At 32.6% G+C, this 17,285-nt stretch overlaps 3 protein-coding genes across 4 annotated transcripts; 1 reads left to right on the top strand and 2 right to left on the bottom strand.

Moving 5' to 3' along the window:
* Positions 1 to 2,263: 2,263 nt before the first annotated feature.
* Positions 2,264 to 4,573, top strand: LOC137831822 (uncharacterized). Its single transcript, XM_068639656.1, has 4 exons — positions 2,264 to 2,465; positions 2,561 to 2,646; positions 2,732 to 3,962; positions 4,258 to 4,573. Exons 1-4 carry the CDS (start codon positions 2,388 to 2,390, stop codon positions 4,327 to 4,329), a joined length of 1,467 nt encoding a protein of 488 aa, XP_068495757.1. The 5' UTR covers positions 2,264 to 2,387; the 3' UTR covers positions 4,330 to 4,573.
* A 79-nt stretch (positions 4,574 to 4,652) lies between these two features.
* On the bottom strand, positions 4,653 to 9,431 carry LOC137831823 (peroxisome biogenesis protein 12). Its single transcript, XM_068639657.1, has 9 exons — positions 9,124 to 9,431; positions 8,908 to 9,047; positions 8,575 to 8,812; positions 8,249 to 8,358; positions 7,177 to 7,251; positions 5,824 to 5,910; positions 5,455 to 5,541; positions 5,053 to 5,190; positions 4,653 to 4,870 (listed from the first exon to the last, which is right to left on the bottom strand). Exons 1-9 carry the CDS (start codon positions 9,335 to 9,337, stop codon positions 4,799 to 4,801), a joined length of 1,161 nt encoding a protein of 386 aa, XP_068495758.1. The 5' UTR covers positions 9,338 to 9,431; the 3' UTR covers positions 4,653 to 4,798.
* A 2,407-nt stretch (positions 9,432 to 11,838) lies between these two features.
* Positions 11,839 to 16,532, bottom strand: LOC137831820 (protein PHR1-LIKE 1-like). Of its 2 annotated transcripts, none has more exons than XM_068639654.1 (8): positions 15,706 to 16,532; positions 14,305 to 14,849; positions 13,672 to 13,816; positions 13,501 to 13,577; positions 13,371 to 13,410; positions 12,869 to 12,926; positions 12,387 to 12,456; positions 11,839 to 12,287 (listed from the first exon to the last, which is right to left on the bottom strand). In XM_068639654.1, the coding sequence occupies exons 2-8, from the start codon at positions 14,809 to 14,811 to the stop codon at positions 11,973 to 11,975; spliced, it is 1,212 nt and encodes a 403-aa protein (XP_068495755.1). In that variant the 5' UTR covers positions 14,812 to 14,849; positions 15,706 to 16,532; the 3' UTR covers positions 11,839 to 11,972. The 2 variants fall into 2 exon arrangements, with proteins under 2 accessions (XP_068495755.1, XP_068495756.1); XM_068639655.1 differs by lacking the exon at positions 15,706 to 16,532 and adding an exon at positions 14,940 to 15,677.
* Between the last annotated feature and the right edge of the window lie 753 nt (positions 16,533 to 17,285).

Below are 17,285 nucleotides of genomic sequence, written 5' to 3'. Positions count from 1 at the left end.
TTCATTGTGCATAAACATTAGTATAATTATAAGTTGCTTTGGTTACAACTCATACTCATCAATCTTGTTTCCACTCAATTTAATAATTCTCTGCATTAAATATAAGAAAGACTGTAGAGGTTCATAACACTAAATTTAAGAATTTATTACTTTTCATTCTCATTCTTTCTCGCATTAAATTGCACTATAGCTCTTCTAGTGGTAGATAAGTTTCCATCTACCTTTAATAATTATTATCACTCAAAAAATTGAAAAGTTATGTACTGATACACACCAACATACCTTAAACAAGTTTTATCACTTACATTTAAGACGTTGTGTAGTGGTAGAGAAGATTCCAACCCTCAAAACTAATTAAAAAATTAAGATTTGATACTAACAAATAAGTTAAAAAATATCTTTCTCACATAATTATAAAAATAATTTTATCACAATCAAACAAGAATACAATCATAAATCTTAAACAAGCAACAAATCTAGTGAATGATATAATAAATCCTAAAACAAACAGTAAATGATATAATAAATCATAATACGAATAACTAGAATCCATAATAATTGATTAAGAAAATAAATAATAATATAAAAAAATTAAATCCTAATACGAATAATTAAGTTATATATTTTTTATTTATTTAATAAGGACACTTAGATTTTTTAGATGTTTTTTTTAATAATTTGATTGATTGATTGATTAATTAATTAAATTAATCATATTAATTGGACGAGAAAGTTTTCAAAAATAGCAACAAATAGTTTTTTTTTTTCATATAAACAAATTCAATAAAATGAAGAAAACTATTATAAAAAATGTTTTTTTTATTATTTATATGGGCTAAGTCACAGAGTCTATTCAAATATCCTTGACTTCGCTTTATTCAAATACACTCTTTTAGTTTTTTCAAAACAAATGTACTGAGTTGAATATTCATTTTTATCTTTGGCCTCTTTCAAATTATTCCATTACTTTATACAAAATCATCATTTTATTTCTAGATTTACATAATACTACTAAAACACTGTTCTTAATTAATAAGGTAATATTCATTTAATAGGTAAAAGTATTCTCATATTTTTTTATTCTAACGATAATAAACTGAAATTTAATGTTGGAATTTCAACGAAATATTTCAATTAGTGACAGTTATCATTTATTCATTATGATCCCTGATTTTTTCTTCTAATGATAAAAAACTGAAATTTAAAGTTTCAATTTCAACACATTTCAGTTAATTTACAAGGTGCAGTGTGTTAATAAGACGCTCCTTTTAAAATGAAAAATAATTAAATATACTTTTGCTACTTATAATCATACCAATGTCAAATAAATTTAGTTTTGATAAAATTTTAATTATAAATAAAGTAAAACATTTATTATTTATTATTAGGTCATCTAATTGTAAGTAATGATACGGACAATTATTCATTTAGGTTAAATAATAATAATAATAATTTTGACAATTAACTTTAATGCATATTATTCTAACATATATATTAACATTATTTTATCAAAAATTGAATCATATATTAACAAATGAGCGAAATTGTTTCATTTAAAAAAAAAAACTAAAAGGACTAAATATAAAATTAAATTTTATAGAATTAGAATTGTACATTAAAAACTACATGCATTGAAATTGAATCTTAGCCTAAACAAAACTACGCACATCATTGAAAATAACAAGGTTTTAAAGGATGGTGTTAAATTTGAGTGGCTCCAATGTTATTTCCAGAAAATATATTATTATTTAATTTAAAACATTTAGCATATAAAATATATTATTAAAATAACCAATATAAAATACTCCCGTGTAATTAACTTTTAACATAATCTTACGTATAAATAAAAGTAATTAATTTGAATAATTTTGTTAAATTTTAAAAATAATATGCTAAAGTTATTCTCAATATTAATGATTTTTACTTCATTTTCATTATTTATCAATAGAAATACATATTTATAAAATTTAATAAAAATGAATTTAATGCTATTATATTTATATACATACACGTTTTTATTGTATTTTAATAGTGTTAAAGGATATTGAATAGCATTTATTGAGTTCTTTAAATTGTTTTTATTTAAGGTATTGAAAATTGAAATAGTGAACTTGTGTGAAACGCAGACGTTTGGGAGTAGATTGGAGTTTGATTTGTGATGAATTAGGAGCGAAAAGTGATGTGGGACTGAATCTTAACGGTCAAATTTGAAAAAGGTGCGCTCCGAGATTCTGAAGCCTTTTTCATGACCGTTTGTTTCTCTCGGTTCCTAAAAATCCCTTTTTCTCTGTTCCTCTCCCTTCCCATGACAACACCTCAACAATCTCACTCTTCTCTCTTCTTTACCAACAAAGTCACTTTACACAGCACAATTTCATTAATTAATCATGACCTGCTTTCTATCATGTTTTCATACTTCCAAACGTCGCAACCAATTGCGTTCTAAGGATGCAACTCACACACAAGTAAGCTCGTTTTGCTCTATCTTTCTTTCTTTCTTTCTTTTTCTCAGTCTTCATATATCTCTTAACGTTTGAAGTTTCTCTAAAATTTATCACAGACCCATGTGGGAGAAGGAGCTGTTGAACCTCTTGCACGGCAGAAGACTGCTGTTGAAGAGCTCATTGATTGCATAGCAGAATCAAAGTAAGCTGTTCATTTTGTTATGACTTGTTTGTGATCTTATTTGATTTGATTGCCTGTGTAGTTATCTCTTTGTTTACGCTTTCAGGATAAAAAATGAAGAGCAGTTAAGTACCAGTGTTGAAATCAAGGAGGAGCGGGAGAAGGCGTCAAGAGAAGGGGAAGAACCTCAGATAGATGAGAAGAAGGATGAGATCAGGCATGAAGGAGATGATGAGATCAGTGAAAGATTGCATCAGGAAGAGTCTTCGGAGTCACTGTTCTCTCTGTGCGTTTGTTCTAGAAAAAAAGTTTCAGATGCCGAAACAGTTGAGCCTGAAGTTAATAGTCCAATACAACTGGTATGCACAAGAGAGGTATCTCAAGCATTTGGGTCGCCGGTTCTGAGTCCAACTGAAAAATTTACCAGTGAAAATCCATCCAAGGAGAAGGAAGAAGAATATTCTGGCAAGGGACTAATGGAGAAGTTGGACTACAACGAAGGAGAAAAGGGGAAAGCGACTCACCCTGTCCTACAGTATAGGTATAGAAATTGCCCCGGTGACGAATACGATGAGGTTAATTTAGATGCAAGTGATTTGGATTCTATGCTTGAAGATGATGATCCTCACAGTGGGAAGAGAGAAAGGGGGGAAGAAAGCGCTGTTGTTAACCGAACATGGGTGCAAGAAGAGTCTTCGGAATCTTTGTTTTCTCTATCTGGCGATTCTAGAATACGAATTTCATCAGCTGAAGCAGAGAATGAAGTTGACAGTCTAGTGTCAGCCTACGCTACAAACCGCATCACACAAAAAGAAGCACAAGGAAGGATTCCAGATGTTTCCTCAGTGATGAATCCAATCAAGAATCTTAACAAAGGGAGGGCAGTCAAAGCAACAGAAGAGCATCCACTGAAGATGGATAAAGAAAACATCAACTTGGTAGTGCAAGATGCTAACATACCCGTTAGTCCAGAGCCTACTTTGAAGCTGTCAAATCCCAAGGCTAGGATGTTCAGTGACAACAAAAGAAGGCAAGAAATTGGGGTAGACACCAGCCTCTCGAGCTGGTTGGTTGAATCGGAAACCACGCCTGTTTCCATTAACAGTACCAGTTCTGTGGGAGAACAGACACCAAAAGGAAGAAGAGGTTCACCGTGGAGTCACGAGGATAGGCCAATTTTAGGAGCATTAACAGTTGAAGAGATCAGGAAGTATTCTTTATCTGCACCTTCAAGAAGGTTTAGAAGCCGGAGTCCGGACGAGACACCCATCATAGGTACTGTTGGAAGCTACTGGACTCACACAGAACAGAGCATGGATTTTCGATTCACAGGAAAGGTAAGTGTGAAATATGTATATATAATCTAAAACTGTAGTTATTTTAGCAATTTAGTTTTGTACTAAAATTATATTTCTTTTACAAATTCAAGATATTTGAAATGATTTTTCAAATTTTACCCTTGTTTATATATACTAAAGCGTCAAATTTTAAAACTACATTAAAATAGAAGTATTTTAGTCTACAAATATAATAATTAATGTTTTATTCAAGAACTTAACTAAATCAACTATAGCTTTGGTTCAAAGCAAATAGTAACTATAGCTGAGCAAATCTGAATTGCTTATATTGCAGGATGTAACACCAAAGAGGAGTTCAACAGCATTACAGACCAGACTACTAGGAGCATTTGACGCTAGTGTATAAGAAGTTTTGGACAATGGTCCAATGGGTTCATCAACGGCGTGATTTTTGTTCTAGCCCTGGAAGAATATTAACGACAAGCATAAACCATTTTTTTTGCTTAAGTAGCTTGTTTTGAGTTCTTTGATCAATTGATGCCTAGATTTTCTAAATTGAAATTCTTACTTTCGCAGTTGCTGCTGTGCGCAGATTTTGTCTCAATTATTACTTTCACTATTCAGTATAAATCAGGTCTAGAAATATAAAACGTTGTCTCAATTTGCATTTTTTTGTATTGGCAGCAGCCACTTAGAGATGATGACGTATATACAACTCTAAGATAAAGATAAAAAAAATGACGCCACAAAATTACTGGGGTCGAGTTATATATACATACATGTGCATCAATAGTTGTCCCCATGTATTCAACAAAAGAAAAGATTTGCAAAAAAATAAAATAACTGCAATTCTAAGAACCCCGCTCAACTGGGACCTAGACATCGTGAAAGAGTCTCCTGATCTGGTCAACTGTTGCAGGCATTAACGTAATTGGGCAGCGCTTATACTGTAATGTGGAAAACCGAAAACTAGCATTAGATTAGATCAAAAAAAGAAAAAAGTGAGGCTGGTGAGGTAACACTGTTATTTAGCTGATTGAGTGAATCACTCTGAGCAATTCTATGCATGGTAAAGTGATTTGGATACCGATAGTTTAAATTAGCCATCAAAATCAGATAGAACACTCACCTGAGTAATATATTTAAATATGCAAGCATAGCAGAAGGCAAACCCCGAAACTGTAACTACAGATGGATTTACACGCTTCTGTGAACACAAGGGACAAATTGTCCTGTCCGGTGGTAGTGGTATCCCATCTTTCCCTACCTGTTTATATTATACATATATATTAGGCTCACAGTTCATTATAGTAGGCAATGAACCAGCAATAACCAGCTCATTTTTTTATTACTTCTAAAATTACTGACAGTGTGACACTACATATTAGATGATTCAAGTGAATTGTGAAAAAGAAACCTCTACAATGAAATGAAAGCTGAAAATAGTTGTAATCAGTTTGTCTATAATAATTTATAATTCAGGCTCCGGTAATATAAACAACTAGTTAACACTTAAAATTTGCTTCTTCACCTTTGGTGGAGGAGGAGGAGGGGGCGGAGGATATACTGTTGGAGCTGACATTCTCTCCTCAGCAGATTGGTACCACCATTCCATCATCTACATAATTTCACATTGATAATTATACATACAAAGCTAAACATATTTACACGGAACCCAGCCAGCAATGGAACAAGAGGCTTGAGCCAATAGTGATCACCCTCGTTTGTAGCAATATTTAATTATTTAATTATACCAAACTGGTGGACACAGATAAAATCTAGAATTGGAAACTTCTCGCCAATCTACCAAGCTATGGTATTGTTTGTTAATCTTTCAGCGTATTGTTAGTACTCAATGAAAAACGAAATACACACATATATATATGGATAGTCATCTCACCTTAAAGAAGAACACTGCTGCAATCAAACCGGTTTGTGCATAATCAAGAACAGTGTACGTACAGCTAAGTAATGCTCTTTGCAATGTCTGAGATACGAATATATCATGTCATTAAAATGGAGCATAGACAGAACATTTATTCATAGTCATACAGAAGGAGCGTTTAATCATTTTATCCTGCACAACCTAACATAAAAGGTTTTGATTACACAGTAAGTTTCTCACAATGCAGACCCAATACTTGAAAGCTACAGGTACAACGCAGCAGTTCTACTTCTCAATTGGTTGTTCACAATGACTTTTCTGGACTACATTATAAAGATTTTATTTGTATGAACATCATTCATATTATAGTTTAATGATGTCAAAGGAGAAATTTATTGTTGAACTTTAAAACTGACTTAAAATTACTCATTATAAAATAATTTTAGACCTTTAAATATAAGCAATAAATGGTAAGCAAAAAGTACCTTTTGGTGTAAGAGGGATTGGCTGTAATTGTTAGATGTGATCTCAGAAAAAAAAAATCTAAACTTTATAAAATATTTGTTTACATAGACTGAGACCATGAGGGGTGCTCTCTTTATATAATTGTACACATGATGAATACAGTCCAACACTATTTTCTGTATCGGTAGTTGGTTTGATCTCTCTTATTAATAAGGAATATAACTTATTTAAAGTCGAGTATAGAGCCTACTAATTTTGTCTAAATAAAGATCCAAAATGATATGAGTTCATCTTAAAATTCTAAACCAGAATTACAAATTCTTCAATACACTAATTTAAGTAAGCAATCCAACTTCAATAAGAGTAATGAGAAAGGAAAGGATATTTTGTCAAACAAAAATCAGATAGGAAGCAAAATAAAATTTACCTAAAAAAGTGGTGATAGTAGGATAAACTCCGTCAGAATTAGAATTTAGAAAATAATTCACCAAAGAAACAAGTGCAAAGAACCCATGAATTGAATGATGGCAAAATAATTTGTACAAAAAAATACAGTGACAATTTATTTTCCAGAAACATACTCACAAAACCTTATACATTGATTTATAAATTGAACTATGTCTGGGTGTGAAAATCAAATATTTGACCAGCCCCAAAACAAAAAGAGAAAAAAAAATTGAAAATTGTTTGATGTAACTGGCTTAGACCCATATCTTTGTATTTCTTATTTATAAATGCATAACCCTGTGTGGGCAATACACACAAGGGATTCAGTTCATTATGAAAAGATAGAAAGCCATGGACAACGTCAATAAAGTATAAGAGTATTAACTACTTCAGTTTCTTAATTCATGGAAAGTCAGGGAAAGATAAAGTCATCATACTGATAACAAAATCGCATACCTTCAACCATTGAGGGCCACGAAGTCTCTCACGTTCACGATTACGCATCTTCGAAATTCTAGAAGACATATCCATCTATCTTGACACAAAAGGAGAGAATAGAAAAATCAATCATATAAACAGAAATGTCAAATTTACTTTCTGGTGTTAACCAAACAATTAGAGAATTATTAAGCTGTAAAGCAACTCACAAATTGTTACGTTGAATAACTTATTTGAGTCTAATATAACGAAGAATGCAAATAATAGAATAGTATATGTTTTCTCAAACACAATTAGCATAAAGTAGAACATAGGTACATGACAGATTGATGGTGCAGACGCTCATCACATTTGAAACAAGATTTGATATTCTTGGAAGGATCATGCACTAACCAATTTATGCCCATAAATGATTTTCTTCCATAATTCTACTCATCAGCCACTATAACATGCACCCACAAGCAAACAAACATGAAACCTATAACACAACAGCACTTAACAAACACCATGGTATAAAAATAATTTTATATGTTGACAACTCAGGAACGCTGGAAAAGTTATTATTTGACTCAATTACATTTTGGGAACAAGGAGGCTGCTAATATATGGCAACCTTGAGAATATTGATAGTGTTCCCGTGCAGAAGAAAAAAAAATCGAGTAAATAGTCAAATTAGTCCTCTCATTTCAGTTCCTCATATTAACTTAGTTTCTAGTATCCCTGAAACTGTAAATTGTATTCCTTTTAGTCCCTTTGTGAAATGAGCTACAATTCCATTGGGGACTAAAATGATATTAATAAGTTATAAAACCTAAGGATGATCATGATTTTAAGTTGGACATGTGAGGGACTAAAGTGACAGTAGTTTCAATTTCAAGGATTTATTTTACATTTTCTCAATTTCAGGATTATTATGACAACTCTACACAATTTTCAGGGACTAAAATTGTAGTTCACTAGAAAACAGTCAGTTGTAAAAGAGTAAATCTTTGTCACATGAAACATGCACCGGTAATTATATTTTCTTTTTCAAACAACACAAAATAATGAAGATTTTTCTAAATGTAATAATATCCTAATTCATAACTACCAGCTCTTGTCCAGTAGCACGACAGACATGAATCCCAAGTGCGTGCAGCGCTAGCGAGTAGTATCCAGTAGCATCCAACAAGTATAACATCTGGTAAGCAAATTGCAAACCTGCATTGCAAAGATCCTACATTAGACACTGAAAGATATTCAAACTCTAGAGAATAGTTTGTCGTTACAGATAGAACGAATGCATATCCTTGAATAAAAAAATTATTCGAATTCTTAAAATCGAGTCGATTTGTGTTTATCCGAATAGACAAGTATTTGGAAAAAAAAAATCAGGATACACAAATGCTAACTCTTATCAACTTGTATTTATGATACCCTCAGTACTAGCGTGTAACCACGGGTAGCAAAACCCTACAATTTTCTGAACTCTTTTAGTGATACGCATTGTAACGGAGGCACCGGCGTCAGAGGTTGGCGTTGAAACTGGAGAATAATCTCCTCCGCTATCATCATATCGTCCGTTTTCATCTCCCCATAGAGTGGCTTGAAGCCTCGCGTCCCTCTCTCGGTTGTAGATTGAATGCAACTTAGATTTCAAATACGGCAACACAACCTGTTCCAACGCAGTAATCGGTCACAACGGAGGAAATTAAGAAGCAGCAATTAGGGTTACACGATAACATAACATAAGGAGCACAACAACAGTACCAAAAAAACAACGGAAAGAATCCTCTGGCGTCTCCGCAAGCTGCCTCCACCGCCGGTGGCAGAAGCTGAATCGTCAATCTTGGCGGTGATATTGGCCGGTCTTCTTCGAAGACCGTACAGAGATTCCGAAAAAGAAGCATCTAGAATGAGGAAATAAGAGGAATGAGCAGGAGTAATTGGTGCTATGCATGATGGAGAGTGTGGTTTTGGGTGTACCTGTGGTTCGTAAAGTGTGAGATTCGAGTACGAGCATGAGTAAGGCGAAGGATTCGTCTTCGAAGTCTAGGAGCTTGTGAAGGAAGGGTCTGCGTAAGGCCAAGACGCCGATGGAGTAAGTGAGAGCGCCGCGGAGACTTGCCGGAAGCTGCTGAGCCGCCGCCATCTCGAAGAAGGTGGGGCGGCTGCCTTGCCCGCCCACCTGGAACAACATCTCTCTCTTTCAATCCCGCCACACCAGCCACCGCCATGCCCACCTCCTTCCCATTTATCTGCTCTCTCTTTTCTTTGTTTACCCGTTATTTGTTAATTGTAAAAATATAATTACTTTTTATAATAATAATTTTGAAATACAATTAAAAAAATTAATTAATTGACCATAATCATAATATATTAAAATTAAACTCTTCTTCCTTTTTTTTACCAAAATAAAATCTCAGTATTTTGTTGAGTATTTTTAGATAATTTTGTTCATCATTAACATTTAGTTTATATGAATAACCATCGTTTGCTGTGCTCCTACATGAAAAATATAACCTAAATTTGTTATGATAATTTGAATTTATTAATAATACAAAATATTACATATTTTTATTTGTTAAATTGACTTAAATATCATTTTAATTTCATTGTTTATTTATATAATTACGTATTCTCTATTATTATATTGTAGTATGAGTGTTATAATTCAGTTTAATTGTTATTTTTTAATATTATTAAATGATTATTAATTAATTAATGATGTATTTGAAATGAAAGAGACACTAGACAAACCAAATGTCATAATATTGTGGTGCTTTTTATTATTAACAACCGTACTCATTTTTACTTAAATCTTCTATAAAATATCATTCTCTGCTACTTTCTTTCTGGTGCTCTACTACTTTCTTTATGATGGTTTCTCTATTATTTTTTTTCTCTCCTACTGAGTTCTTTGTGTTTTCTCCATTACTCATTTAATGGCGCCCAATGCTGAAGAAATCATTAGACTTCAAACAAGACGAGTCTTTTGGTGCATGAATAGCTGTGGTGAAGTATGTATATTTATATTTTTTTTTCCAAAATTTTTTCTTTTCAACATTTTCTTCATTTGCTGACATTTTTTTTTTCTTTATTTCATAAACAATAGCTTGGTTATGTAGATCGGGCTTTCGCCATCGAGTTTCAAAAAGAACTGGGAAAGGAGTGGACCTTGACTGATTCAGAAGGAAACGTTCATATAGTGAAATATAATGAAAATTTATTGTCGCCGGAAATATTGAGTGGATGGTTTAATTTGTTTGATTTTTATGGTTTCATATATGATAACTACATTTTATTCCGTTATGTGGGTCACAACGTCTTCCATAACTGTTTATATGGATGACGTCCCTCATAGTGGAATAAATCGTTATTTGAAAGAAATTGAAGGGAACGAACCTTTAAGCATTGGTCCCTTTGATCATTTTTTCATAAAGTTGTTTCGATTAAGTATCAAACTCAGTTATATGGTTAGTATAAAATTGATTTATTTAAAAATGTTCTGTATTATATTCTACTTCATTTCTATTTTCTTATTATTTTGATATTGTTGTAGGATCTTCCTGCTAAATTTTCACAATATATTCGACAAGGGAGATTCAATAAGGTTACTCTGCATGGTCTACTAATGGATGTGGAATGCAAGGTCTTGAAAGGGAAGCCTCCTCCTAGACGGATTAAACTTGACAAAGGGTGGAAGAATTTTTGTAGTCTTCATTCTTTTCGTGAAGGAGACAAGATTATCTTTGGATGTGATACGAGAAACTGAACAGTTAGGTACTCTTTATGTTTATATTATATTCACTATATGTTGGCATTATTACATATGTTTAACGCTATAACAATTGCCAGTATATTAAAATCATAAAAATCTTTATCATATTTTTTATTATATATATTTTGTGTTAATATTAGAGAATGTTTATATTCGTTTTATTCTTTGTATATTGTTTATTATTAATTAGTCATTCAAGTATTAATTGTTGTTTTTTTTTTTATCTAGAAACCTGTTTATTATTGTTGTATGGTTTTTAAGATCTTTAGTTATTTATATAATAGTATTTCATTGTATTTATATTTCATTATGTTTTATTTGTATTATATTACATTACACTTTAATTTAATTTATATCATAAAAGGTGAATTCATAATTTAATATGATTTTGTCTACAATTTGTTTATGGGAGAAACACACATTTACCGATAGTTTTTTGTAATAATTTTACTTGGTATAATCTACTGAATTCTATTTTTTAATTACAAAGATTTTTTGGAGAGTTTTTTTTTTGCAGATTAAATTAGAGTAGGAAGATAGCATGAGCTTGATGAAGAGGACTTTACCATAAATACGTAAAGAGACATAGTATTAGATAATTATTTATATAATAATGTATTTGTTCAAATTATTTTATTGTATTGATATTGTAATGTATTTATTATGACAAAAATATAATCATAAATTTTTAATTATTTATATTATATTATATTAAATTCATTAATATCCTAAAAGTAGGTAAACTTATACTATTGCCATATATTTAATTTCATTTCATCAACTTAATAATTTATATATATCTAAATAAATTTATTATTTTTAATATTAATATTTAAATATAAAATATTAAAAAAATTCACGGGTCAACGTACTAGTTAACACTATTTATGAGATATTTTGAAAGGAAAAAGAAAACGATAAGAAAGTCGAAACATCCCTAGATCCAATAATATTTCTACAGCTTCCATGGAGTCCAAACAAGTCCAAGAATATTTAACAAATCGAGGCAATGAATTATATCCCAATTATTATCTCTACATAAACAATCCTACTGTTATGAACTTTTCACCCTCTTTGTAGCTGGTGCAACTTCATCTTCATCTTCATTTATTACTTCTTCACCTTCCCTTGCCTTTTGCTTTGTGCTTTCTTCCTTCTCTTCTTCCATGCTTTTCTCACGTCCCTCATTTGAGGTTTCTACTGGAGGAGAAGAAGGAAGCACACTGTCTGATGGAGCGGCAGGGGTGGCCGTGGCAGCCTCATCGGAGGAGCCATTAACCTTCTTGTCACCCATCTCTCTTTGTTTCTCAAACATCATCTGAAGACGTTTTCCTTGGTCTTCAATTTGAATCTGCAACTTTCTTTGGATCTGCATACACAACACAACAGTTACAGTGTCAGAAAGAAAGAGAAACTAAACACCACTAACACCCCTCAAGTGAATCTCAAGTACTAATAACTTAACAACCTCAAGTTGCTCGTGAAGTCGCTTCTGGAGTTCCATCTGCAATCGTAATGCTTCAGTGATCCCTTTACTCCTGCAAAAAACCAGAGTATGTTTCTGATCATTGTTGATCATTCTAAGATAGAGAAAGGAATCTTAAAAACCATTTTGTTCATATATGACATGAAAATGGTAGCATAACAATAACAACATGAGGTTGCACTCACTTATATAACTTCCCTCATGCCGAGACCATAAATTTTAAATGATTATGATATTATATTAAGAAGTACACTTTAAACCTAATTTAACCTTATAAAACTTTAGAAGATGAAATTTCTACCAACTTATATATTATAAAATGTCTTTTTAGTTGATGTGGGATCTCCAAGAATCTCAAATTAAATTACATAATAATCAGAGGAGAGTTAAACTGAGAAAATGTTACATTCTCTAATAACTAACATGCATGCTGATGCACAGAGAAGGAGAGAGAGAGAACTCACGTTTTTAAGTCTAGAGATTTCATTTCTTCTATTGGAGTCGCCTTTTTCTCAGACGTTCCTGCATGCATAGAAAAGCAGCTCATTCACACCCTTACTCTCTTTTGTCAAACAATAAAAAGGGACTTTCTGTGTGCTTATAATGATTGCAATGTGACCTAAAGACACGGTACTGAACAAAGTCAGGAGAATGGCAGAGAAAATGACCATCTACACTTTCTATTTGTTTGGATGGGAGAAAACGAGAAAAAAAATTGAACTTTAAAATGAGGAGAGAAAATTTTGAACTTTTAAAATTTTCATTCTCCTCCAACAATCAAGAGAAATTCCCATTTCTTTTAAATGTTCTTTCCTTCCTATTCTGTCTCTCTGAAAGCAAATGGGTTAAGGAAGTTTGAATAAGAATGATTCATATAAAAAAGCATTTCATATTCCAAACAGAAGAACATCTTACTTGAAACCAGGTTATAGGCACAATATAATTCCTAATTACACTTTAGCATACCTTCGGATGGCTCTGGTTTGTATCTGGCAGTTCTATACTTCTGAAATTAAAAATATTTGGAAAACATTAGATTAAATAAATTGACTTACACCTACAAGCTATTTAAGAGGATGATAAATCAAAGTTGTACCTGCAAGTGGCTTTTTACATGATAGATGGTAAGGCCATCAACTTTCATTACATTCAACACACCCTTCGGAGTAGCCCCTGAGTGTTAAGTAATTAACATCATGAGATAACAAGAAACACTCAAGAGAGAAGAAGAAGGTTAAAAAGAATGAGATTATGGACGCAAACATACTCTCACTACCACCAAGTTGATTGACTGCTTCCACAAAGGCCTCGTGAAGTTCTGGAGTCCAACGCATTCTAGTCTTAGTCTGTGGTGTGGTTGCTGCTGAATTGCCAACAACTTCTCCAGATGGTATATCAAGCAGCTGAGGAACCTGAAATGCATGCATTAATGGAGTAGGATATGTTTCAGCAGCTTTTACAGTAATAAATAAATCAATCTACAAATAAGAGAAACTATAGAACGAAGAGGTTAAGGTGCATGATAAAAATAGAGTTCAAACTGTTAAGAATCCCATATACACATCATAGAAGAGAAGAGGGAATGAACTGTATACACAAATTCAGATGTACAAGGTGATGAACTGATCACCTAAATGCTCCACAATAATCTCCATGCAGAAAGGCGAAGGAAGGGGAAACTCATGGACATTTATGGAGATCATTTAGTCACTTGTTATAACAAGATAAAAAAATCAAGATTAACTTAATTTTCATATGCATCAGTGACTAGTTCATTCACGTACAAAAATCATGACCCATAGACTATAAAGAAGCAACCAAAAATGAGATGCCACATACTCGTCCTAGTAATTTCACAGATATGTGACAGGTATTTGCAAAATCAGCTTGAGAAACATACCTTTGGTTTTGGTTCTGCTACATTGTCATCACCAAGAAGCTGACTCCAGTTTGGGTGAAGAGAATCATCAATTGACATTAACTGATCAACCCACTCCCCAAAATCGGTTCTTTTGACATTATCATCATTTATGTAACAGCCATTCTCTACCACCTGATCATGCTGGGCAGAAATATTTTCAGGAAACCCAATAATATCCTGAAATGGATCTGGTCCCCAGGTAATATCTTCGTTTTCATGAGGGTGAGAAATGAATGTTGTTGAGTGTATTTCAGAAGACACATTGTCACCCAATGTCTGAGGAACAAAGGGGGGATCTTCATATTGCTTATCATGCTGTGAAGCATAGGAAAAAAGGGTGCCATCAGGATTCGCAGCACTTCTGACTGAATTTGATGAGACAGAATTCGCAGCCAGATCACTGGCAGGTGAAAGATGACAAGAATCTGGGGGTTTCATATACTTGTTTTCAAGGGGAGTGGGAAGAACACGAGAAGATGAAGACATAGCTCTCGAGTCTCCCAAGTGAATCAGTTTTGTAAGTCCTGATTTCAACATAAAAAACAAGTTGTATGTTAGCTAATCAACCTCTAATAATAAAAATACAGTAATTTGGTAAGCTAATGTCTTTATGCCTTTTCATATCTCACAGGTCAAGAATTTCAGCTTAATCCTCTGAGAAGTAAGTAGCTGAAGTCATAAAAGCACTAGAACACACAGACAGAAGTACTACAACAGGGTTATCCAATACCCAAACACATCACAATTTTCCAGGACATTATCCAAAGAAAGACAAAATATTTTGAAGAAAATAATAAGCCAGTAAATACAAGCTCAGAAAAAACGTAATTTGATTCACAGTATCTACAACTTATGTAGAGTACAAAAGGAAAATCTGCAGCACTTTAACACAGTATGTATATTGGTTTAGCCTTGAAGCTGCTGAAATTTAACACTAAGCCATTAAAAAACAAGTGCAGTTCAAGCATCAGCTTTGGCAGAAGGGAGGCTTGAAGAAAAGAGTTTTTAAGGGGTCTTCAAATCGAAATTCGCAGTTAGTTAAAAGCATTACAGGTGTCGAAGTCCGTGACACAGAAACACCAGAACGGCCACGCCACCCTCTTTACAACCACAAAATAAAGAAAACGAACCCACCACGCAAGATGCCTCTTTTGCAGCCCATAACCCTTCGTTGAGACCACCCAATTCAACCCATCAAAGTGCCCAGATTCAAAGAATTTCATTAAAAAGAACTGAAATTACAAAAATTAACAAGGCACACAGAATCTCAAGAGATAAAGAAAATCATGTGAAAACATAACCAAGCCACGGAGTGGTTAAAGGCAGAAAAACTGAAAGTGCGCGAATGGAACAAAAAAACGGCGCAGCCGAAAAGCTTACCTTTAAAGGGATGACGACGATGAGTGATGATTTTGGAATTGGGAAAAATCAGAACGGAATCTGAACAGCTGAGGAATCCAACTACAAAACGGAGGGTAAGAGAGAGATAGAGAAGAAGAGGAGGAGGGGGAAAGAAATGTAATGCACACGTGTTTGAGTTTGTCGTGTTTAACTCAAACAAACAATCTTAGAATCCAAACTCTGTCCGTTCAAGGCTCTTGCTTCTGATTCTACTTGTCATGATTATGGTAAGAACAACTGAACCCAAAAAAAAACATCCTGCGGCTCGAACACGTGGGGACAGGTTGGTTCTGGGCCGTCAGATTTTAGACCATTTATTGTGATTGGGTTTGTTTTGTTTTGGTTGCATTTGCAAGTTGTTGACTTTGATAACACAAAGGAAATAATGAAATGGAAAATGGAAAATATAAAAAAAAGGGTAAAGTAAAGTGCATGGTGGTGTTGGTGTTGGCTGCTGATGAAGACGAAAGGCTGCTGATGTTGTTGGGTGTGAAGTGAGTGTCCAAAATGGTCAATCCACATGATGTCACTTTCTAATTCCTTTTGGCAAGTTCATGGTGCCACTTTCTTCTCCCAACAACTTGCTCTCCTATGATGGAGTTGCTTCACTAGATAAAAGGATTTGGATGCTGAGAAAGGTTAAACACTTTACTAGTATAGTATAGAGAATTTGAGATCAATTTGTGTAGAATGTAAAGGGAGGAAAGAGGGGGAGTAGGCTCTCTCTCAAATGAGAACATCTACTTTTGAATGGTTGGCTAAGAAAGGTGAATCATGACTATCTTCTTTTATGGGAAATTAAAAATGAATGTGGATGGATGTTTTTTAAGAATTTGGTGAAAGTTATAACATATTAAGAACACTTTCCTTAATTTGTTACAAATGAGGTCACATGATGATTTAGAAAATATTGAAAAATTATAAATGCATGAATTCAAAAATAAAGTGTATTGTCAGTGTAAAAAACTATTTTTCAAAAGAGAAAGTTGTGTTATAAAAATATGAAACCAATAGGTATAATAATTACATTTGAGTTTATAATTAATTAATCTCCTTACTTTAATTGATTTTTTTATTATTTTTATAATGGGTTAGACAATTTTCGTAATAATTAAATTTGTGCACTTAATAATTAACATATAAACCTTAATTTATTACGTTGATGCATAATCGATTGAGACTTATACTAATTAAGATTGCAAATTACATTAATTTAAACATTTATTTTTATTTTAATTAAAATTCTTCATAAATTTTGAATAATTTTTAAATAACACAACACATTTTTTTAATTTTTTTCAATCACATCAATCATATCATCTATAATATTTTATTTAAATATATTCATTTTTCACTCATTTTTCCTACATCAAAACACTATAATTTTCTACTATTTATTTCCTTCTCTTTTTCCCCACCTTAGTTTTATGGAGATTGAATTGAAGAGATACTGTAATAATTATAATTGTGTTGCAAAGAATAGGAATTAACAAATATTCTCAAATTTCAAACTTGGACAGAAAAAGAAGATAACAAGTCTTGGTGGCACCAAAGGGTGA

Source organism: Phaseolus vulgaris, chromosome 6 (assembly GCF_000499845.2).
Source record: "Phaseolus vulgaris cultivar G19833 chromosome 6, P. vulgaris v2.0, whole genome shotgun sequence".
Taxonomy (NCBI): domain Eukaryota; kingdom Viridiplantae; phylum Streptophyta; class Magnoliopsida; order Fabales; family Fabaceae; genus Phaseolus; species Phaseolus vulgaris.
Note: the sequence above shows the minus strand (reverse complement) of the source record. Positions and strands in the feature narration are given on the sequence as shown.

Bases quoted from the DNA above. Each gene is read 5' to 3' on its own strand.
- LOC137831820 (XM_068639654.1), bottom strand. From the start codon at position 14,811: ATGTCTTCATCTTCTCGTGTTCTTCCCACTCCCCTTGAAAACAAGTAT. The intron at 13,578-13,671 runs GTATGTTTGCGT...CTTAACACTCAG, and splicing joins TCAACTTGGTGGTAGTGAGA to GGGCTACTCCGAAGGGTGTG. The intron at 12,927-13,370 runs GTATGCTAAAGT...CTATGCATGCAG, and splicing joins CAAACCAGAGCCATCCGAAG to GAACGTCTGAGAAAAAGGCG.
- LOC137831823 (XM_068639657.1), bottom strand. From the start codon at position 9,337: ATGTTGTTCCAGGTGGGCGGGCAAGGCAGCCGCCCCACCTTCTTCGAG. The intron at 8,359-8,574 runs GTATCATAAATA...TTTGCAATGCAG, and splicing joins GTTACACGCTAGTACTGAGG to GTTTGCAATTTGCTTACCAG. The intron at 4,871-5,052 runs GTGAGTGTTCTA...TCCACATTACAG, and splicing joins TATTTAAATATATTACTCAG to TATAAGCGCTGCCCAATTAC.
- LOC137831822 (XM_068639656.1), top strand. From the start codon at position 2,388: ATGACCTGCTTTCTATCATGTTTTCATACTTCCAAACGTCGCAACCAA. The intron at 2,466-2,560 runs GTAAGCTCGTTT...AATTTATCACAG, and splicing joins AGGATGCAACTCACACACAA to ACCCATGTGGGAGAAGGAGC. The intron at 3,963-4,257 runs GTAAGTGTGAAA...CTTATATTGCAG, and splicing joins ATTTTCGATTCACAGGAAAG to GATGTAACACCAAAGAGGAG.